This window comes from Oncorhynchus mykiss, chromosome 12 (genome assembly GCF_013265735.2).
Source record: "Oncorhynchus mykiss isolate Arlee chromosome 12, USDA_OmykA_1.1, whole genome shotgun sequence".
NCBI lineage: Eukaryota > Metazoa > Chordata > Actinopteri > Salmoniformes > Salmonidae > Oncorhynchus > Oncorhynchus mykiss.
In genome coordinates this window covers 35,973,615-35,997,958 of record NC_048576.1, presented here as the reverse complement: position 1 = coordinate 35,997,958, position 24,344 = coordinate 35,973,615, and the positions used below count along the sequence as shown (strand labels likewise).

The 24,344-nt window shown below is 41.3% G+C and overlaps 1 protein-coding gene across 2 annotated transcripts in view; it reads right to left on the bottom strand.

Moving 5' to 3' along the window:
• LOC110537515 (delta-sarcoglycan) overlaps window positions 1–24,344 on the bottom strand; it is a 351,568-nt gene that overhangs the window by 91,896 nt on the left and 235,328 nt on the right. The window contains exons 1-2 of one of the 2 annotated variants that reach the window (XM_021623616.2): window positions 13,363–13,754; window positions 953–1,138 (exon numbers count right to left, since the gene is read on the bottom strand). In XM_021623616.2, the coding sequence (XP_021479291.1) occupies window positions 953–1,138 (186 nt within the window). In that variant the 5' untranslated portion in view covers window positions 13,363–13,754. Of the gene's footprint in view, window positions 1–952; window positions 1,139–13,362; window positions 13,755–24,344 lie in introns of those variants that run through there. The other variant, XM_021623618.2, reaches the window with a different exon arrangement.

Here is a 24,344-nt window from a genome sequence, read left to right as displayed (position 1 = left end):
ATCTAAGGTTTATGCAGGCATTTAGCTGGATCACTTTCACCATGATATCACATCCCACTTGGATCTATTTGGATAAAGGTTAGGACCCTTAATATAGCCACTCAGCGTCTAGAACATACTATGCAGTCAGACACACTAGACATCCACATTGCTTTGAGTATTTTTTTTATTTATTTTACCTTTATTTATGCAAGTCAGTTTCGATGATGGCCTAGGAACAGTGTGTTAACTGCCTTGCAGTGTCTGACTCATCGCTGAGGATTATCTAGCAAAAAGCAGCCTCAAACGACATGGCTCAAAGGGTTTGAGCTCCAGACTAACACTCCAGATATTCAGAGAAACACAGTGGAAATGTATGTCAAACTCTACAGTCTAGTGCTAAGTACTGTATGACATGGCATTGAGGTGAATGGTACACATGTGTAATCTAATGTAGTGTATGGCCCTGGTGTCACCACTCTCCTTTGCTGATATCACCCCTATCCTGTGCTGATGTCACCTCTCTACTGTGCAGGAAGTGACAGTGTCATTGGTTCCAGACGGGCACCTTGAGGCGGCTGCACTTGAATACTAAACATGCCCTCAACTGAACTCTCTCAGGTAGAGAAGAAAAGAACAGTGGGGTACTCGGAAACTAACAACATGCAGGGATGGAAGGAAGGGAGAAAGAGAAGGCGAGAGAAGGGGAGGAGAGAGGAGGGGAGGAGAGAGACCGCTAGCATGGAGTTAGCTACGTGGACTAACACCGTAGCAGATCGACCACTGTGAGGGAAAATTAAGGCGGCGGGCTAAAACGCCACAGCTTGTAATTACTGGCCTGTCATTATAGCCCCCCATGGAGAAAAACCCTATTATTCCAGTACACTTCTAAGCAAATACAATAATCAATTCCGCTAGAGCACAGTCATAAAAGCAAATCCCAAGTAAAAAGCAGGTAAGGAGGAAGACTTACAATGGTGAAGTTCATGACCTTTAGTATCCAGATGGTTAAAGCAAGGTTGACCAGGATCAGGATCATTAACAGGAGCACGAAGAAGTAAAGGCAACGTTTCCGCCAGCCATAAATCCCCACTTTGTACACATGTGGTTTCTCTGAGCTCTGGACATTGTTCCTATGAGTGCACTGTTCTTGGGTCATCTGCAAGAGAAGAAGAAGAGGATAAGTGACTTCCTGAAAGTAAAGAAGATGTATTCTGAAACTATCACACTCCCAAAAGCGTACATTCTGGCCCTACTGTTGAAGCCATAGTCAGCCATTGAGTTTGAGCACAATAAAATACAATTTAGTTAGTTTGATTCCTAACACATTGTCCCATAAGCTTTCTATATCTCCATTACTCTCTCTCTGCACCATTGATGTGCTGATAGTGTCCATTAATGATGATTCTAATTGTCTGCCTGTAAAGTGGGAGAAGACATTGTTCACTTCAAGCACCATAATTATAGCCTTATAACTCTGTACAAAATATAATTTATTGTCTACAATGCTAGGAGTGGCTGGCTTCGACACCAAAGCCAATCACATTTGACAACCACACACATTCACCGCAAACTGAAACAAATGACACGAGACAGCCCCTGTGAAAACTCTAAAGCCAGTCAGCAAAATTTTGTATTTTACTGTTGCATTTCAAACAGAACCAAATACTCAATTACATTCAATTAAGTTTTGTTTACCACTTATTGCACATCTCCAGATTGGCATCAATCTTACATTTTCCAAAGTAAACTTTGAGTTTAGAGCAGAACTGTACATACACAGACTAAGAGCTTGATTAATTGAATATGGGGTGTTAGTACTGGCTCGAACTAAGGCTTGCAGACACTGTAGATCTCTAGAACTAGGGCTGGGGACCCCCAGTGCACTACACAAGAGCAACACACAATCTACAATAGGAGGTAGAGGGTTCCTTTCAGTGACTCTCACCAGGTGGGCTGGTGATATAACAAAAATGAATGTGGATACAGTTGTAAGCATCCCCAGGTGGTGTGTTCACAATACACAGTACAGAAACAAACAGACAGTGAGAGACAGGATCTACACACAGCAGTACTGTATTTCTGTAAAACATCACTGTTGGAGTATTAACCATAACCCTGTTGGAGGCCATCGATAAATCCTAACTTTGTGTGACCCCCTGGAGTGTCATCTTTCTGTACATCAGCCACATAAACCTCATGTCGTATTACACACTGAGTTAGCACAGAGTCATCTCATACACAGAGTCAACAGCGTCATCTCTCACCACACATTCCAGATGGGGAAGAACTCCCACATACAGAATGATTGGAAAAATTGAGGCAGCTTACAGTTTAAATCATGGTATTTTACACCCATAAAGGGACTGGTGCACAGAAGGAAAAACTGATGCTCCAGGAAAAATACATGGACATTTGGAGGCCCACCAGAGCACTGCCCTCTGACTATATAGCTACTGTCCAACGGGGGGACTCTGTTCTGTTATTAGGAGCCTAAAGAAAGCACAGTGGCACAAAACAAAGTCTGTTTCCGATTAGAGGTAATCCAAGCATTGCTGAATGTTGTTGGTTCTTCTCTCTTGCCAAATCACTGGGCATCTCTCCACTACGCTGTTTTATAAACAACATGTGGATCGGGTACCAGAATCTGTCAACTTCTTCCCCAGTTTTCCATTCTGTCCAAATTTAAGGGGGAGTGTATTGTATATGCACAATTATGGGAAGAAAATATTGTGCCACATGCCCCTTTTAACTAATTAACATTCACAAGCAGTCCTAATCTTCATTTTCACCACAAAAGATTTCTAACATCTATCTTCGCCATATTCTTTGCCTTATTGTCTTATTCCACGGAAACACTGTTCCACTTTACATAAAGTAGCTAAGTATGGCTAATTTAAATTGATTTTAAAGGTCATATAATCACAGTCAACAACTTAAGGAGTGTTGAGTCTGCTCCAAATCTAACAAAGTGTTCTCTCAATGAGTCATAAGTAACTGAGCTCCAGCTACACAATCAACAGAATTAATTAACTAATGCTGGTCTGAAGCCCATGAAGCCCATCATTAACCATTGCTGTCTGCAGGGCACAATGAATACTTTAAGAGCTCAACATGCTCTGTGTTCATCGTCTCTTATACATACATTAGTAGTGCCAGCTTTTCAAAATGGCCACTCCTTGCTTGTCAAAAAGCTTACAAACCTGATTAAGGAAACTTGGCAAGGTGTGTAAGTGTGTCCCTCCCTGGCTTTTTTTTGGCTTAGAATGCCCTCCAACATAATTAGATAAGATACCTCTGAACATCATTGTCTAATGGTGTTCTGATTATCTCATGGCCCATGTACTGAAGTTAATCGTTCTGAAGATCAAACCTAAAAAAATCTGTATTCATGTTCAAGAACAGAGGGTGCAATACCAGTGGATTCAAAGACTCAAGTTCAACTTGATTTAAGAAGGAAGAACAACCTGGTCTCAGAGAATTTCGTATAATTCTGTACGACATCCATGATATGTTACATTTGGTATGGTTAGATAAGACAAATGATTACTTAAGGCAAAAAAGAAAGGAGGGTAGTAGGGCAGGCAGCTGGGCCTAATAATGCGAACACCTAGCAACCCAAAGGTTAAAACGTCTGAATCTCATCATGGACAACTTTAGCATTTTAGCTAATTAGCAACTTTTCAACTACTTACTACCGTTTAGCTACTTTGCTCTGACTTAACATGTTAACTAACCCTTCACCTAAACCTAACCCATTTAGCTAACCCTTCCCCTAACCCTTTATTAACCTAACTCCTAAACTTAACCCTATCCTTAACCTCTAGCCTAGCTAACGTTAGCAAGCTAGCTAACATTAGCAACCTAACTAGAATTTGATGTATGTTTTGCAAATTTGTGACATATAATACGAATTGTAATCCGTAAAATATCATACAAAATGGGTGTTGGACATCCACAAATGAATACATACCATACTAAATTCAAAGATGGCGTAGCAGTGAAGACGTGTTTGTTTTGTCCTCTCGTGTACTTTTGTATTTTTTCTTATTTTTTGTATATATATTTCAATTTATTTTCAATCTCTTCTCGATTTTTTTATTCGATTATTCCTTCCGGTAACTTGCCTCACCCAATGTGATACGGAATCGCAATTATTTTCAATTTTAGAACACATTCAAGAATCTCCAGAAGCTAACCAGTGAATTAGCTACAAGCTATTTAGTAATTGTTAGCCACTGCTAGCGGCTTTTACCTTCTGCACAGATACCAGCCCTGTTTTTAGCCTGGATAATACTCGCCTATCTACCAATATCGCTTGTCTACCAATATCGGACTGTCTCTCCACAACAACGCCGGATTCCTGACGTAATCCCTGGACCGCTACTTCTGATCATCACAGCTAGCTTGCAGCTAGCTAGCTCACAGCTAGCTTTCACTCACCGTGGCACCTAGTACCGAAGCTATTCCCTGAGGCCCACCTCCCGGCCTACTCAGCTGTTCACCCGAACCCCACTCGTACACAGCTAGAGCCCAAAACTCCACCGGATCCTTGCTGTAAACTCTGGACCTTGGAACCGGATCACCGCAGCTACCGATTGGATATAGTGGCTAACGCCACTGCCACAAAGCTAGCACCAGTTAGCCGTGAGCCAGGCACATCTCCCGGCTAGCAAACTAAATTCCACAATACCTCTTTCGCCATCTGGCTTGGATTCTCTGTCGACACGGCGCCCCGCCGCACCACCACGTCTGGTCTTCCGACGAATACTCCATCCGCTGTGCCTTCATCCGGCCTCCGTCGGAGCAGACGCTACTAACTTTAAACGCTGTGTCGCTAGCGTAGTGGGGCTCCCCTGTTCCATCTACTGCTGCCCCCTGGACACTATGATCACTTGGCTACATAGCTGATGCCTACTGGACTGTCCATTAATCACGGTACTCCATTCTGTTTATTTATTTTTTATCTGTCGGCCCCAGCCGCGAACTCAGGCCCTGTGTGTAGTTAATCCGACTCTCTCTGCCTAGTCATTGCCATTTTACCTGCTGTTGTTGTGTTTGCTGATTACCTGTTGTTTTAGCTATCTCTCCCAATCAACACTTGTGATTACTTTATGCCTCGATGTACAGTATGTCTCTCTGAACTGAACTGAACTGTTGTTCAGGTTAGTTATCATTGTTTTAGTTTACAATGGACCCCCTAGTTCCACTCTTCATACCTCTGATACCTCCTCTGTCCCACCTCTCACACATGTGGTGACCTCACCCATCATCACCTATCATCACCCAGTGCCTGGGCTTACCTCCGCTGTACCCGCACCCCACCATACCCCTGTCTGCGCATTATCCCCTGAATATATTCTACGACGCCCAGAAATCTGCTCCTTTTATTCTTTGTCCCCAAAGCTCTAGGCGACCAGTTTTGATAGCCTTTAGCCGCACCCTCATGCTACTCCTCCTCTGTTCCGCGGGTGATATGGAGGTAAACCCAGGCCCTGCATGTCCTCAGGCACCCTCATTTGTTGACTTCTGTGATCGAAAAAGCCTTGGTTTCATGCATGTCAACATCAGAAGCCTCCTCCCTAAGTTTGTTTTACTCACTGCTCTAGCACACTCTGCTAACCCTTATGTCCTTGCTGTGTCTGAATCCTGGCTCAGGAAGGCCACCAAAAATTCAGAGATTTCCATACCCAACTATAACATTTTCCGTCAAGATAGAACTGCCAAAGGGGGAGGAGTTGCAGTCTACTAAAGAGATAGCCTGCAAAGTAATGTCATACTTTCCAGGTCCATACCCAAACAGTTCGAACTTCTAATTTTAAAAATGAATCTCTCCAGAAATAAGTCTCTCACTGTTGCCGCCTGCTATACCGACCCCCCTCAGCTCCCAGCTGTGCCCTGGACGCCATTTGTGAATTGATCGCCCCCCATCTAGCTTTAGAGTTTGTTCTGTTAGGTGACCTAAACTGGGATATGCTTAACACCCAAGCAGTCCTACAATCTAAGCTAGACGCTCTCAATCTCACACAAATCATCAAGGAACCCACCAGGTACAACCCTAAATCTGTAAACAAGGGCACCCTCATAGACGTTATCCTGACCAACTGGCCCTCCAAATACACCTCCGCTGTCTTCAATCAGGATCTTAGCGATCACTGCCTCATTGCCTGTATCCGCTACGGGTCCGCAGTCAAACGACCACCGCTAATCACTGTCAAACGCTCCATAAAACACTTCTGCGAGCAGGCCTTTCTAATCGACCTGGCCCGGGTATCCTGGAAGGATATTGACCTCATCCCGTCAGTTGAGGTTGCCTGGTCATTCTTTAAAAGTAACTTCCTCACCATCTTAGATAAGCATGCTCCGTTCAAAAAATGCAGAACTAAGAACAGATGTAGAACCTGGTTCAATCCAGACCTGACTGCCCTCAACCAGCACAAAAACATCCTGTGGCAGACTGCAATAGCATCGAATAGTCCCCGCGATATGCAGCTGTTCAGGCAAGTCAGGAAACAACACGCAGTCAGTCAGGAAAGCAAAGGCCAGCTTTTTAAAGCAGAAATTTGCATCCTGTAGCTCTAACTCCAAAAAGTTGTGGGACACTGTAAAGTGGAGAACAAGAGCACCTCCTCCCAGCTGCCCACTGCACTGATGCTAGGTAACACGGTCACCACCGATAAATCCATGATAATCAAAAATTTCAACAAGTATTTCTCAACTGCTGGCCATGCCTTCCTCCTGGCTACTCCAACCTCGGCCAACAGCTCCACCCCCCCCCCCCCCCCACCCCGCAGCTACTCGCCCAAGCCTCCCCAGCTTCTCCTTTACCCAAATCCAGATAGCAGATGTTCTGAAAGAGCTGCAAAACTTGGACCCGTACAAATCAGCTGAGTTTGACAATCTGGACCCTCTATTTCTGAAACTATCCGCCGCCATTGTCGCAACCCCTATTACCAGCCTGTTCAACCTCTCTTTCATATCGTCTGAGATCCCCAAGGACTGGAAAGTTGCCGCTGTCATCCCCCTCTTCAAAGGGGGAAACACCCTGGACCCAAACTGTTACAGACCTATATCGATCCTGCCCTGCCTATCTACGTTCTTCAAAAGCCAAGTCAACAAACAGATCACTGACCATCTCGAATCCCACCGTACCTTCTCCACTGTGCAATCTGGTTTCCGAGCCGGTCACGGATGCACCTCAGCCACGCTAAAGGTACTAAACGATATCATAACCGCCATCGATAAAAGACAGTACTGTGCAGCTGTCTTCATCGACCTGGCCAAGGTTTTCGACTCTGTCAATCACCATATTCTTATCGGCAGACTCAGTAGCCTCGGTTTTTCTAATGACTGCCTTGCCTGGTTCACCAACTACTTTGCAGACAGAGTTCAGTGTGCCAAATTGGAGGGCATGTTGTCCGGTCTTCTGGCAGTCTCTATGGGGGTGCCACAGGGTTCAATTCTCAGGCCGACTCTTTTCTCTGTATTTCTCTCAATGATGTTGCTCTTGCTGCGGGCGATTCCCTGATCCACCTCTACGCAGACGACACCATTCTGTATACTTCTGGCCCTTCCTTGGACACTGTGCTATCTAACCTCCAAACGAGCTTCAATGCCATACAACACTCCTTCCGTGACCTCCAACTGCTCTTAAACGCTAGTAAAACCAAATGCATGCTTTTCAACTGTTCGCTGCCTGCACCCGCACGCCCGACTAGCATCACCACCCTGGATGGTTCCGACCTAGAATATGTGGATATCTATAAGTACGTAGGTGTCTGGCTAGACTGTAACCTCTCCTTCCAGACTCATATCAAACATCTCGAATCCAAAATCAAATCTAGAATCGGCTTTCTATTTCGCAACAAAGCCTCCTTCACTCACGCCGCCAAACTTACCCTAGTAAAACTGACTATCCTACTGATCCTCGACTTCGGCGATGTCATCTACAAAATGGCTTCCAATACTCTCCTCAGCAAACTGGATGCAGTTTATCACAGTGCCATCCGCTTTGTTACTAAAGCACCTTATACCACCCACCACTGCGACCTGTATGCTCTAGTTGGCTGGCCCTCGCTACATATTCGTCGCCAGACCCACTGGCTCGAGGTTATCTACAAGTCCATGCTTGGTAAAGCTCCGCCTTATCTCAGTTCACTGGTCACGATGGCAACACCCACCCGTAGCACACGCTCCAGCAGGTGTATCTCACTGATCATCCCTAAAGTCAACACCTCATTTGGCCGCCTTTCCTTACAGTTCTCTGCTGCCTGTGACTGGAACGAACTGCAAAAATAATTGAAGCTGGAGACTTTTATCTCCCTCACCAACTTTAAACATCTGCTATCTGAGCAGCTAACCAATCGCTGCAGCTGTACATAGTCCATCGGTAAATAGCCCACCCAATTCACCTACCTCATCCCCATACTGTTTTTATTTATTTACTTTTCTGCTCTTTTGCACACCAGTATCTCTACCTGCACATGACCATCTGATCATTTATCACTCCAGTGTTAATATGCTAAATTGTAACTATTCGCCTACCTCCTCATGCCTTTTGCACACAATGTATATAGACTCTCTTTTTTTCTACTGTGTTATTGACTTGTTAATTGTTTACTCCATGTGTAACTCTGTGTTGTCTGTTCACACTGCTATGCTTTATCTTGGCCAGGTCGCAGTTGTAAATGAGAACTTGTTCTCAACTAGCCTACCTGCTTAAATAAAGGTGAAATAAAATAAAACAAATAAAATGGGCATCTTGGATTTACTTACAGAATCAAACAAAATGCTCTGAGACCAGTTTGGGAAGAAACATCAATGCTGTTGCAGTACAGGCCAAATGTACTTCTCTTCATGTATTGATTTTTAGGTCACCAAAGTTAAAAAGCCCTACAATTGCCATAATATTATTTGATTTACTGTAGGTCTCGCTGCATATCTGAGCGACCGCAAGCAGAGCAGAGTAGATCTCAGCCAAACTATTTAAATCTGCTTTAAACTGACACTACTTTTTAAAAAATTGGGGGGGGGGGATTACATGGGCTAGGGGTTGAGAGGAGCAGCGCCCCACTGTGATTAAGACATGGGAAAAGAGAGAGAGAGAGAGAGAGAGAGAGAAAAGGAGCAGAGAGAGAAAGATGGAGCAGAGAAACCCTCCCACAGATCAGCCTATAATGTGGTGACAGGTCAGAGGGAGTCAAGCGCACAACACCCCTCGCCTCCTATCGCCTCCCTCCCTTGGGAAAAGACAGTGATGGCAAATTGCATTTCTCTGCGCTGGAATCTTTTCTCTCGCTTGCTCTCTATACTGTGAGAGGTTAAAACCTTAATCCTTAGATTGTCATAAGCAATGTGCAGTTTTTTTAATAACAGGTCACAGCCACTGTGGTGTAAACAGTGTACAACAATTGCATCCAAGAAGAGTCTCTGGAGCAGGGCTATGATGTGGAAAGCTGTATTGAAATGAGTCTGTTGCTCATTAATATTGTGACATTCACACATGTTGCAGGAGACAGTATACTGACATTTCAGCTTATAATCAAAATTGTACACAGTACATGCCATGCAAAAACAGTACATGAAATGAAAATGTTATGAAAAATATAGAAAAACAACTATCAGCTATCTATAAATAGCTATAGATACCCACTGTTGTTTCATGCCCATCTCTTACAATAAATGGTTAGCATGGAGCCAGAGAATATGAAACACCAGGAGCTGAAAGCTGTCTTTAACCAGATGGCATACTAGTTCTCTCACCACTAAAATCACAAAATATTACTCAGAGAGCCAAGTATTGCTCCCTTTCCCTGTGTGCATTTACATAGTGCTTACAGTAGAATTAGACAAAACACAATCCCAATGCTTTTCAGGAGCACCCTGATAAAAACCTAAAACATTTCCCAAGTAACCCACATTAAAAAAGAATACAGTTTACTATAGAATATTATAGTACTTACTATATCATTTTGTAGTAAACTTAGTACACTGTAGAATACTATATTCCACACTGTAGAATCTCTTGATTATGTGTAATACTTACTATACAATTTTGTATTATACTGGAGGATACTATACTACCCACTGTATCCCTTGATACTGTATTGCTTACTTTAGAATTGTTTAGTATACTGGAGAATACTACACTACGCACTGTAGTATCCCTTGATCATGTGTAGTATAGCATTTTATAGTATACTGTAGCCAGGTGAAATTGGACGTCTATCCATGTCCTGAGGATGTCTGGAAATGCCTTCAAAATCGGCCACTAGGGGCAACAGTGAGCGCTATTACCATCAAGTATGCTTGGGTTTTGCTAGCACATTGTGGATGGGGATGATGAATCAGAAGGTTGCGTGTTCAATCCCAGTTGGGGACACTGTTTTTTATTTATTTTTATTTTAACCCTATCCCAAACGTTAACCCTTACCTTAACCATTTGGAATGAGTGCCTAAACTTAATGTTTAAAAAAAATACTTCCACCCAGGTCGGCTGTCATATTTAAAGAATATACAGATGATGGTACAGTCTGCACGCAGGTCATGCTTTGTATACATAACAGGCTGTTATTACACTTCGCAAAATTGCACAATGCGATAGATTATTGCAGGCCAAATGTCTTGTGGGACATGAAACCCTTATTTGAGAAGGGCATGGTTGTCCTGTATGGCTCAGTTGGTAGAGGATGGCGCTTACATCGCCAGGGTTGTGGGTTTGATTCCTGGGGCCAGCCAAAATGTATACACTCATGAATGTAAGTCGCTTTGAATAAAAGTGTCTGATAAATTGTTTTCTTTTACTTAACTAGGCAAGTAAGTTAAAAACAAATTCTTATCTTCCATAACGGCCTAGGAACAGTGGGTTAACTGCCTTGTTCAGGGTCAGAAAGACAGATTTTTACCTTGTCAGCTCGTGTAACCTTTCGGTTACACGTCCAACTCTCTAACTACTAGTCTACCTGCTGCCCCAATGGCATATATTATTGTTCCCTCCTTATCCTTTACTTATAGCTCTTTAGTAGGCACAGTACCATCCCACACTGGAGACTGTTTCTATACATTGATACCATTACCTTTTATACCAATCAGTCATTCTGCTCAATAACAGGACTTTGCAGACTAAAGTAGACAAAGAGAGAGAGGCCAGAGTTGACCATGTTTGCCGTGTACTCAGGAAGGAACTGTCAGGAGGGAGAAGAACTGAGAGGTGCCATAGACAACACATGCAACTATACTTAGTATCCATACACTTACAGAGAGAAACACCTCTGAAAGCTTTGGTGTTATATGAAGAAAATAACTGCACTCTACCTCAAGTGATCTGAATGAGTAGTATTTTGCATTGCTTTAAAAACAGCACAGCAGTCAGGAAAACTGTGCATTGATTGTTTAAAAGACAAAAAATAACCTGTGCAGGCAGATGACGCCTATTTAAAAGGCATCGGGTGACTAGTTGTAGTTAGGGAATTAATATTAAAGGAAGTGATCAATATGACTCAATTAATGCCTTCATCATAAAAACTTTATGAGCCCATTCCAAGAGGGGTGAGTGACTCTTTAGGACCATTGGATTTGACTGCTGCGCCCCAATTATATTTTACAGTGAGTTGGTGCACCCTAATGAAGGCCTAATGATCTGGAGAGTGACAAGAAACAGCCGATGGAGGAGCTGCTTGCACAATGTCAAGCCAGGATATATGTTACTCATCAAACTGCCAGAACTAAACAAAAAGAAAAATAACTCTCAATATGCCCATTTTTAAACGTCTCCCAAGAATAGAATATCAAGAATATCAACAACACTAATATAAAGAGATGTGCTACTTTTGTAGCATCTTGCCAAACTCAACTGGGAAGCACTGGGCATCATGTGGTAACTATTCAAAATTATAATCCACACATTATCACTCAGCATATCTCTGCCTCTCTCTTACACTCTTCCCCTCAATCTTTTTCACTTTTTCCTCTCTCTCACTATCTGTCTCTTTCTACTCTCCCTCTCTTGCTCTCCTCTCTCTCTCTCTCTCTGATTTCCAGTGGGCAGAGAAAACATCAGTACACAGTCTAGCTAAATGTTAAACAGATGAGAAGGAGCTCTCATTTTGAAGTGTGTCTGTGCTACATACTGAGCCTTGGCACAGATCCTTATGAGAAAAACTCAGACATCTTCAACAAGCGCTGTCTCTGGGGCAGACTGGAAAGGAGCTGTAGATTCTCACAGGATTTACATACACATTTGATACAGAGGAAAGAACACCTATCTGGCTTGTTTGCACACTACAAATACAGGAATGCACAGTACAATGCACAATAGAGTTTGAAATGCCCAGCTGAGATTGCACACCAAGGCAATACTGTGCACGTGAGATCTGTAGGTGATTTTATTCAGTAACTTTATACAGAATGAATAACACAACATTTGTCCCCATCTCTGTCATGTCAGGTCAATGCTTGCCTGGCTGTGTTTATCCCTATGAGGAAATAGCTAACTATCACACCTCCTCTTCTACTCCTGACACCCGCCCCTCTGCCTTTGACTCATGTGGTCACAGCAAATATCAACATCGCGAATAAACACTCAACACCTGCTTGGATCCTCGTTGCTATATAAGGGTTTAGGACTGTCCCAATGGACACACAGCATCTGTTGTTCACAACACTATATTGGGAAGGGTCTCTCTCAAAGACCGCCAATCCCCCCCCCCCCCCGAACCCAGCCCACACACATTGACATACCAGTTGCCACAACCCCCTCCTACACTGCTGAAACTACAGTCAGTAGTAAAGTAGTAAAGTATGTAACTCTTCTCAGTGGACCCCCACAACCATAAGCCTGCTGCCTGAACTCTTTCCACAGTAAGTTACTTATTTATAGGAACATGTATCCCATAGGGGCAAAGTAATTGAAACAAAATAATGCCGACAGGACTGATATGGTGAAGTTGGCCAGTCAGTCCCAGCGTACGATCGCTAGCGGCTGTGAGGAGAGAGTTACAGAGCAACACCCTTGAAAATCTTTATGCGATGAATTTTTCAGAAAAAGTTTGGGCAATCCGCCTCCGTAACTTCTCCTGGAAACACATACAGTCCCCGCCTCAGTCCAGAGGTCTCCCTGAACAATGGTTATAAAATAGACTTTTGTGAGTGCTGGGAAAAACATGAAGCAAAAACAAACAGTTACTGAGACAAACTAAAATGACTCTTTTCAAAAGAGAAGGGCAAACTTAATTTAGTTTCTTCCGAACAATGAGGCAATAGTGTTCTAAATAAAGAGCAGTCTTCTTCACGCCTACTCCCCATTCCATCACTCAACATTATGAGTAGCAAACTTAAAAGTCCCTGTAAAACAAAAGACAGGAACTGAGTGGAAAAAAAACTTACCTCTCCCCCTGTCTTGCTCTCCTTCTCCTATCCTTCTCTCTGTCTCTCACTCAGGGCTCTCAGTGATCTCTCACTAAATCAGGGTGTGTCAGGCAGATAAAAGGAGATTGAGCTCCTCTTAAAAAGCTGCATGACAGACTCCAGGCAGCCCCCTTGTCAGCTTTTCCAATAACATGTCCCTGCCCAAGTCGTGAAGTATTTCCTGGACACTACGCACACTCCGTTATCCAAGAGGTCTCGTTGGAGGCTACTCTACTCCACTCTGCTCTGCAACTCGTGGGGACTGGAGATTCTGCACCACTCTGCTAAGGCTGCTAGGGCTGAGTTACAGCCTTATGGTCGCCAGACAGATTTAGAAGCCCAGACACATGTGGGAAGTTAAAGAGGCAAGGCTGCCTGGATTGTGACAAGCCTTTCTGATGGTGTGTGTGTGTATGTGTGTGTGTGTGAAAGAGGGACTGGAAGAATAGAAAAAATACATTCCCCTCCTCCACTTAATATGCTATGGCCTGCCAGTCTGTCTAGCAAGGGAGGAAATAACCACAAAGCTTTTCCTACACAGCACTTTCTTTTTTTCTCCTACCAGCCATACCCACAGTGTGGTCAGAGCAGATGAATAATAGTAATCATTGTTTAACAGGCACAGCCCGTTCAGCATTTTAAGTGGTCAGTGAAGACGGCCCACGGACACCAGGGAATGCATGGTGTTGTTATTGTTGTTGTTTGGTGATATGGAGCTTCAACCGCTTTGGTTGATTATAATTTTTTCAATAAAGGGAACTACCTAACAGGCCTGCAGTAAGAGAGACAACACTCCTCAGCTTTTTGACTTGCTTGTGAGGATGTAGCCTGCTGTTTGAATACATCTGGGGAGATCTATTTTGTGAAGACGGGGGTGTTCCATGAAATTAGTGCCTTTTGCATCCATTTTATATTTTAAGTAGAAATTGTAAAACAATTTTAAAAGCCTGTTATGTGAAATGAAGTGCCCTTTAATATAGACCCCATGGATAATACAATAAATCAGATGTTTTATATGAATATAGGCTTGATAAAGTTCTGGAGTTGAGCATTTTGCCATATCCCTCCATCAACCCTGTGTCACTTCTAGGAAGATTTTAACCCACTTAATTCCAAAATGTCTCCAAGTTTAACATTCATTGTAAAGACCTGGTTATTTGTCTGCTTTGACAAAATAATTTCAGAAGATTATCATTGATCATGTCATTAGTGATTAATTTATGTCTGTCCCTCATTTCAAGGTCAACCCTATTACGTGAGCTGAACTCTCATTCTAATATGGTGAAACTATTCCTTTTTAAATATATATTTTTCAAAAGAAACATTGAATATCTAATAGTCAAATCATAGATTAAAAAGTAGGTGAGCTGGATGTACTATTTTTGGCAATTTTCTGGTGGAAAACTGAGCGGGTCGAGCATAACATATCAACCCTGTTACCCATACTGTTACACATTGCCCCTCCCTGTAGGACACAACCAGCCTGTCACAAGGAGATTCATGACATTTTTAAGAAGAATTCGACAATCCCTGTTACAATTATTTGGCACTTAATAGACACTAACTATGTTAATTTATAAGGGAAACTTTTTTTTATTAAGTTGAACATCTGCTTTTTATCACAGAATGTTAAAATGAGGTGAAATCCCTTATTTTTAAGTTATACTTCTTAAAAGGCACCGAATTGGTGGAACGATCCAGGGATAGAAGAGATAGAACACCAAAACAAGAGTATGTCTGAGTTTCAGGAGGGGAAAGCTTTTGCTTACTCCTGGTCTTATTATGTTGTTGTGTGAATCCCTCCTCGGAGACAATTCCCCAACCAGTTATGTGTATATCTGGGCTAGAATTGGCTGCGGATCCTCCCAGGGCTCTTTCTTTATTCTGACATGTGTTTGAAAACAACCAATTAGAGTGAGATTCCAGCAACAGGATTTAGAGCTGGTCCAAACACATGGAGCTTTGGTAAATATGGATTGTGACACAGATGTCATCATGAATAAATACCGGTTTTCATTCTTCTACCAACATTCACTACTCTCTCGCTATTTGCCTTCCAAACACCTGCTCTACTTCTGAAATATAGGCCTGTAATTCCCTGATTATTTGTGTCACGATTATGATTTCACAATTCATCAAATATGGTATTACGGGGCACTCAATCACAATATTGAAAGGATTCGAATATTGTCTGATCATAGAGCTACTCTATTAAACCAACAGAAAATGTCAAAACATTAGCTAACTATTACAATCATATGTGAGTGAATACATATAGTTACAGTTGGTTGTCATTACAACTTGTTTTTCCACCACTCCACAATTTCCTTGATAACAAACTATAGTTTTGGCAAGTAGGTTAGGATCTACTTTGTGCATGACACAAGTAATTTTTCCAACAATTGTTTACAGACAGAATATTTCACTTATAATTCACTGTACCACAATTCCAGTGGGTCAGACGTTTACATACACTAAGTTGACTGTGCCTTTAAACAGCTTGGAAAATTCCAGAAAATTATGTCATGGCTTTAGAAGCTTCTGATAGGCGAATTGACATATTTTGAGACAATTGGAGGTGTAACTGTGGATGTATTTCAAGGCCTACCTTCAAACTCAGTGCCTCTTTGCTTGACATCATGGGAAAATCAAAAGAAATCAACCAAGACCTTAGAAAAAAATTGTAGACCTCCATAAGTGTGTTTCATCAATGGGATCAATTTCAAATGCCTGAAGGTACCACATTAATCTGTACAAACAATAGTATGCAAGTATAAACACCATGGGACCATGCAGCCATCATACCACAGGAGATGCGTTCCGTCTCCTAGTGATGAACGTACTTTGGTGCGAAAAGTGCAAATCAATCCCAGAACAACAGCAAAGGACCTTGTGAAGATGATGGAGGAAACAGGTACAAAAGTATCTATATCCACAGTAAAACTAGTCTTATATCGACATAACATGAAAGGCCGCTCAGCAAGGAAGAAGCCACTGCTCCAAAACAACCATAAAAAAAGCCAGACTACGGTTTGCAACTGCACATGGGGACAAAGGTTGTACTTTTTGGAGAAATGTCCTCTGGTTGGTTGAAACAAAAATAGAACTGTTTGGCCATAATGACGATCGTTATGTTTGTAGGAGAAAGAGGGAGGCTTGCAAGCCGAAGAATACCATCCCGACCATGCAGCACGGGGGTGGCAGCATCATGTTGTGGGGGTGCTTTGCTGCAGGAGGGACTGGTGCACTTCACAATATAGATGGCATCATGAGGTAGGAAAATGATGTGGATATATTGAAGCAACATCTCAAGAAGTCAGTCAGGAAGTTAAAGCATGGTCGCAAATGGGTCTTCAAATGGACAACAACCCCAAGCATACTTCCAAAGTTGCGGTAAAATGGCTTAAGGACAACAAAGTCAAGGTATTGGAGTGGCCATCACAAAGCCCTGACCTCAATCCTATAGGAAATTTGGGGGCAGGACTGAAAAAGCGTGTGTGAGCAAGGAGGCCTACAAACCTGACTCAGTTACACAGCTCTGTGAGGAGAAATGGGCCAAAATTCTAATTATTGTGGAAGGCTACCCAAAACATTTGACCCAAATTAAACAATTTAAAGGCAATGCTACCAAATACTAATTGAGTGTATGTAAACTTCTGACCCACTGGGAATGTGATGAAAGAAATAAAAGCTGAAATACATCATTCTCTCTACTATTATTCTGACATTTCACATTCTTAAAATGAAGTGGTGATCCTAACTGACCTAAGAAAGGGAATGTTTATTCGGATTAAATGTTAGGAATTGTAAAAAACTGAGTTTAAATGTATTTGGCTAAGGTGTATGTAAACTTCCGACTTCAACTGTACATGTCAACCAATTTTTCTTTTTTCGAACTAATCTACCTAACTATAGGTGTAGGAACTTAATTTGATCACTCTTGTGTTGCTGAGAATTTTCCTGCGCAGTGTTGTGATGTACATAAATTCACTGAAAACCCGGACTTACACACGTTTATATTAAATTATTGAACGTTTATGTAACCTAATGTTGGCCAGCTAATAGACTACCACAGTATGGGTCATAATACCCATAAAACCTAGTGGACAAACAGGGAAATGGTTCCAATCGTTTTTCCACCATTCATTTTCCCGTAGGGGATTTTAGAAACTCCTAAGATAAGGGCTGTGTTTTGTGTAGGCTTACCCTGATGTGATGTTTTGATAAATCTCTCTAGGACAAGGTGACTGATCAATATATTCACCTGTATTTACCTCCAAAAATGAAACGCTAATCAGCTGCTAATGTGGCTATCAAATCAAATCAAATCAATCAAATCAAATGTTATTTGTCACATACACATGGTTAGCAGATGTTAATGCGAGTGTAGCGAAATGCTTGTGCTTCTAGTTCCGACAATGCAGTAATAACAAGTAATCTAACTACCAATTCCAAAACTACTGTCTTGTACACAGTGTAAGGGGATAAAGAATATGTACATAAGGATATATGAATGAGTGATGGTACAGAGCAGCATAGGCAAGATACAGTAGATGGTATCGAGTACAGTATGTACAAATGAGATGAGTATGTAAACAAAGTGGCATACAAAGCACTACAAATGCCATGATGATATGGATAAGACTGCCGAATCGAGGCAAAGGTAAAAATCTCTGGATTGACTATTAACTAATGTTAGCTAAATGTAGTAATGAATAAATTGGCTACATTTCTTTAAATGTACAATTCTGTGAACTGTCTTGTACAAGTTTTAAATGGACACAATACCTGTTAGCAAAGATGTCAGCTAGAGATGATGTGCAGGAGCTTGCAGGGATTTTCTGTTTTGCATGATGTCTACTTTGATGCTAATTAGAATTGTTTTATCTTATTTTGCTGCAACAATACTGGTGAAATTAAGATCCTACATCTGTAACTACGTTAACTAGCTAGGCTTCCCCAGCATTGGTCTCACTGTGTTTGATTCATTTACTGGTGTAATTACTGGCGATTGAAAGCCAATCACTTTCAATCCCCATTAAGGAGATGGAGGAGCATGCTTGTACCGACAGGACACATGTGGAGGGAGTAGCTCTGTTTTGTACCGTCAACACTGTGATTATATGTTGAAACCAGACAGCATAGTTGAAATTAATCCTTTAAAATCGATAGATCAATATATTCCCAAGCAACCGGGAGTGAATGAGCGGTCAGTTAAGTATAATGGTGAACCAATCTGTGGGCAAATGGCTTCCTTACAGGAAAAAACAAAGAACTTGGAGATACAAATCAGAGCAATGCAGAGCTGAAGGATATCCATGAAAAGATAGCTAAAATGCTCTCAATGATCACCAAAACTCACAAACTGTTAAAATCGGTTGTTAAAAAAGTAGATTTGCTTGAAAGGAAAGTAGAGTCTATCATGTATACAGGGTGGGCATGTGGACGAACAAAACAACACAATGTACCTTTTGGAAGTAAAGCTACCAACTTTAGAAGATGTACTGTACCAGCTAGAAACTGAGACAAAATATTGTCCCTACCAGAATACGAGGAAAAAAGGAGACCTTTCCAGATATGTAATCAAGCTGATATCGGATAAGCTTGGGGTGGATGTATCACTGGAGGATCTGGAGTGATGCCATCAGATCGCCGTGAAATATGAGAATGCTAAATACCCTTGCTTTGTAATCGTAAAGCTGTGGAAATATCAGACAAAAGTCTACATTCTGAAGGCACAAGGGTAGGGGGGGATCAAAATCCATGACCAGTCCATTTGATTTGTCGAGGACGTGTCTGCTAAGCTTAGAAAAAAACGCAATTAATTCCAATCAGACAGTCAGTGGAGGAAAAAAAGACTCAAGTGTCAACTCCGATTCCCGGCAGTGCTGTGGGTATGGAATTCAGTACTTCCTAGGTTCATGTATCAAACTGTTAAATTGTGACAATAAAATAATAACAAAGCTTATAAGCAACAGAATGGCAAAAAACGACAGGTCATGGCAGGCAGGGGTCGATAATACAGAGTAGAGTGGCAAAGGTACAGGATGGCAGGCAGACCCAGGGTCAGGTCAGGCAGAGGTCGGTAATCCAGAGTAGGGTCAAAGTCACCGGACGGCCGGCCGGCTCAGGGTCAGGGGCTGGCAGAGTGGTCAGGCAGGCAGGCTCCGAGTCAGGACAGGCAAGGGTCAAAACCAGGAGGCAGAGAAAAAGAGAGACAGGGGAAAAGCAAGAGCTGAGACAAAACGCTGGTTGATAAACATGACAAACAGGCACAAACAGACATAAAACACAGGTATAAATGCCCAGGGGATAAGTGGGGAAGATGGGTGACACCTGGAGGGGGGTGGAGACAAGTACAGGGACAGGTGAAAATATAAACACTTGTAAAAAAAATACAAGAACATGTTTCAGTTTAATACAATATGTAAAAAAAATAATGACTGTTGATACGCAAAAAGGCTTTTTGATACCCAGAATGGGTAGCTTCTAACTTTCCAGCTGAAATAATACATTTTATAAAAAATATTGTAAATGTCCTACAGCAAAAATAGACACACATATACACAGATAATACATTATCTGATGAAATTGCTCTCCCCCTCCGGTTTGGACTGGCAATTGAACCACTTGCAGAAAAAATTAGACCGGATCCAAATATAACCGGTATCAGTATTGGTAAACATCAATATAAACTAAACTTAATTGAAGATGATCTCCTGATATACCTGACCAATATTGAAAACTTAATGCCGCTTTTGCTAAAGATATTTTCAGAATCAAAAAAATCTCAGGATAGAAAATTAGCACGGAAAATACTAAACAAGGGCAATAGGAAAAACAACAACACAATCTACATCAATCCTTTAAGTGGACCACAAAAACAAATGAAATACTTATGATGCTTAATAAGTGACAAAAAAAAATATATATATAAAGATAACTGTATTCCATTAAACAACAATATGAAAGCATATCAAATTAAATGGTATAATCTCCACATATATCTTACAGGTAGAATGGCATGGCTGACAAAGTTTTTGCATTTATTTTTGGTAATACCAGTTACCCCACAGAAGACATTCTTTACAAAAGTATATTCGGCATAATTGACTTTATATGGGCAAATAAAATTAATTGAATAAAAAGGAAAGTTTTAGATCTTCCTAAGTCTGAAGGTGATTTTAATAACCTTCCAGACTTGGAATTGTATCAACTCGCTAGCCAAGGCTTTTACTTGTGACATATTGTTAAATACACTAAAGACAAGCAATGGGTACATATTGAAGATGCACATACTCATCCCCAGAATATTTTTTTCGTGTCTATTTTCAAAGGATAAAGCTAAGAACATTAGCAACTTCATACTTAAGAACGCTATAACAATATGAAAGAAAATTAAACATTTTCTACAACAACCAACATCGCTCCCTAAAAACCACAACCTTATGGAACAATCATTTGATGCTTTTCAGAATTCACCGATAAATAGGTCCACATGAAAATTAAATCCATAGAAACAGTTTTTATTTTTTTATTTAACTAGGCAAGTCAGTTAAAACTTCTTATGGCTGAGATTCCGCTAACGGGATCGATATGACAACAGCCAGTGAAAGTGCAGGGCTCCAAATTCAAAACAACAGAAATCCCATAATTAAAATTCCTCAAACATCCAAGTATTTCACACCATTTTAAAGATACACTTCTTGTTAATCCCACCACATTGTCCAATTTCAAATAGGCTTTACGGCGAAAGCACCACAAACGAGTATGTTAGGTCAGAGCCAAGTCACAGAAAAACACAGCCATTTTTCCAGCCAGAGAGGAGTCACAAAAATCAGAAATAGAGATAGAATTAATCACTTTTGATGATCTTCATCAGATGACACTCATAGGACTTCATGTTACACAATACACGTATGTTTTGTTCGATAAAGTTCATATTTATATAAAAAAATCTCAGTATACATTGGCGCGTTATGTTCAGTAGTTCCAAAAACATCCGGTGATTTTGCAGAGAGCCACATCAATTTACAGAAAAACATTATAAATGTTGATGAAAATACAAGTGTTATACATGGACCTTTAGATACACTTCTCCTTAATGCAACCGCTGTGTCAGATTTCAAAAAAGCTTTACGGAAAAAGCAAACCATGCAATAACCTGAGTACGGCGCTCAGAGCCCAAACAAGCCAAAAAGATATCCGCCTTATTGTGCAGTCAACAGAAGTCAAAAATAACATGAAATATTTACTTACCTTTGATGATCTTCATCAGAATGCACTCCCAGAAATCCCAGTTCCACAATAAATGTTTGTTTTGTTCGATAATGTCCATAATTTATGTCCAAATAGCTCCTTTTGTTAGCGCGTTTGGTAAACAAATTCAAACTCACGAAGCGCGTTCACTAGGAGCAGTGGAAAAGTCCAAAAGTTCTGTTACAGTCCGTAGAAACATGTCAAATGAATTATAGAATCAATCTTTAGGATGTTTTTAATATAAAACTTCAATAACGTTCCAACCGGAGAATTCCTTTGTCTGTAGAATTGCAATGGAACAGAGCTCGCTCTCACGTCAATGAGCGTCACGAGCTCAAGGCATTCTGGCAGACCTCTGACTCATTCCCCTCTCATTCCCCCCCACTTCACAGTAGAAGCATCAAACAAGGTTCCAAAGACTGATGACATCTAGTGGAAGCCTTAGGAAGTGTTACATGACCAATATCCCACTGTATCTTCAATAGGGAATGAGTTGAAAAATGACCAAACCTCATATTTCCCACATCCTGGTTGGATTTTATTCTCAGGTTTTTGCCAGCGATATGAGTTCTGTTATATTCACAGACATCATTCAGAGTGTTTTCTATCCAAATATACTAATAATATGCACATATTAGCAACTGGGACTGATTAGCAGGCAGTTTACTCTGGGCACCTTATTCATCCAAGCTACTCAATATTCCCCCAGCCATAAGAAGTTATGAAGAACAAATGGACGGCCTAGGAACAGTGGGTTAACTGCCTTGTTCAGGGGGAGAACAACAGATTTTTACCTTGTCAGTTCAGGGATTCGATCTAGCAACCTCTCAGTTACTGGCCCAATGCCCTAACCACTAGGCTACCTACCATCCCAAAAAAATTACTTGGTAACAGGAAGTACATTCATTTCCATGACAGAATTCAAAAGTAATTTTGAACTGACCAATGTAGATACTTTCAAATACATGCAACATATCACGAAATGTCGATTTGAAATCTGAGAAAAATGAATTTGTACAATTTAAGGACAATCGACAAACAATAACGCAAGCCCTAGGAATGGGTGTGTGAACATGTGGGTCTGGGCAGATCATTGTTTGTGTGCGTCTGTAAGTTGTTGTTAGTATGTATAAGTTTTAATCTGGAGTGGGAAAAACCTGTAATAAAAAATTAAGCAAGTCACCACTTCTGAGTTGTCCACAAATAGACCAGGCTCTGATTGGCAGACTTTCACAAAGTGACCACTTCTCACCTGGGGCTATTGTCAGAGGTGACTTTCCACCAATTTCCACCAATTACTACACTTAGATTTGGAATTTATCAATTAAGGGCTCATAAGAATAATTCCAAACCGAGGAACTGCAAATATCAAGAGGTTAGCTTTAAGGACTTCAACAAGCGCTCACAATTGGGTATTTATAGGCATATGTGTCAGGGTAAGTTTGTGGTTTCATGGAACATGACAGCACACTTCACACAAAGTGTTTGCTGGGAAAAGTACCACAAAGCAACTGAGTATACAATATAAATGCCTTGTTCAGAGGCAGAATGACACATATTTACCTTGTCAGCTTGGGGATTCAAACTTGCAACCTTTCAGTTCCTAGTCCAATGCTCTAACCACTAGTCTACATATCTAAACGTATCTCAAACTTAAAGCATTGTATTTGATACATTTCCTAAGATCTAGACCTCAGTTGAATCTGGTAATGAATGATGTGGCTGTTGAGCAAGTTGAGGAGACTAAACTTCCTGATGTGACCTTAGACTAAATTGTCATGGTCAAGACATATTGATTCAGTTGTTGTAAAGAGTAGTCTGTCTGTGTGTGTGTTAAAGAGATTATACTTTTTAACAACACAGTCGACCCAACAAATCCTGCAGGCTCTAGTTCTATCTAATCTTGACTATTTCCCTGTGATATGGTCAAGCACTGCAAATAATGACCTAGAAAAGCTGCAGCGGGCCCCAAACAGAGCAACACATCCTACCCATCAATGTACACAGAGGGCTAATGTCAACAGTATGCATGTCAGTCTCTCTTGGCTCAAGGTAGAGGAGATATTGACTGTAACAATTCTTGTTTTTGTGAGAAATATAATTTTGTTAAATTCCAAATTGTATGTATAATCATTACGGACATATTTACCCCACCAGACATTCCAACAGGCGTCTCTTCACAGTCCCCAAATTCAGAACAAATTCAAGACAAGGCACAGTATTACAGAGAGCCATGATCACATGGAACTCCCACACACCTCAAATTACTCAAGCAAATAGCAAAATTAGCTTTAAAAAACAAATAAAACAACACAACACAACAAACTTGAAGTTCTCAACCTGCTCCACTACAGCCCCGTCAATGAGAATGGGGGTATGCTCGGTCCTCCTTTTCCTGTAGTCCACAATGATCTCCTTTGTCTTGATCATGTTGAGGGGAGGTTGTTATCCTGGCACCACACAACCAGGTCTCTGACCTCCTCCCTATAGGCTGTCTCGTTGTTGTCGGTGATTAGGCCTACTACTGATGTGTCATCTGCAAACTTAATTATGGTGTTGGAGTCGTGCCTGGCCATGCAGTCATGAGTGAACAGGGAGTACAGGAGGGGACAGAGCAAGCACCCCTGGTCCTCGTGTTGAGGATCAGCATGGAGTATGTGTTGTTACCTACCCTTACCACTTGGGGGCGGTTCGTCAGAAAG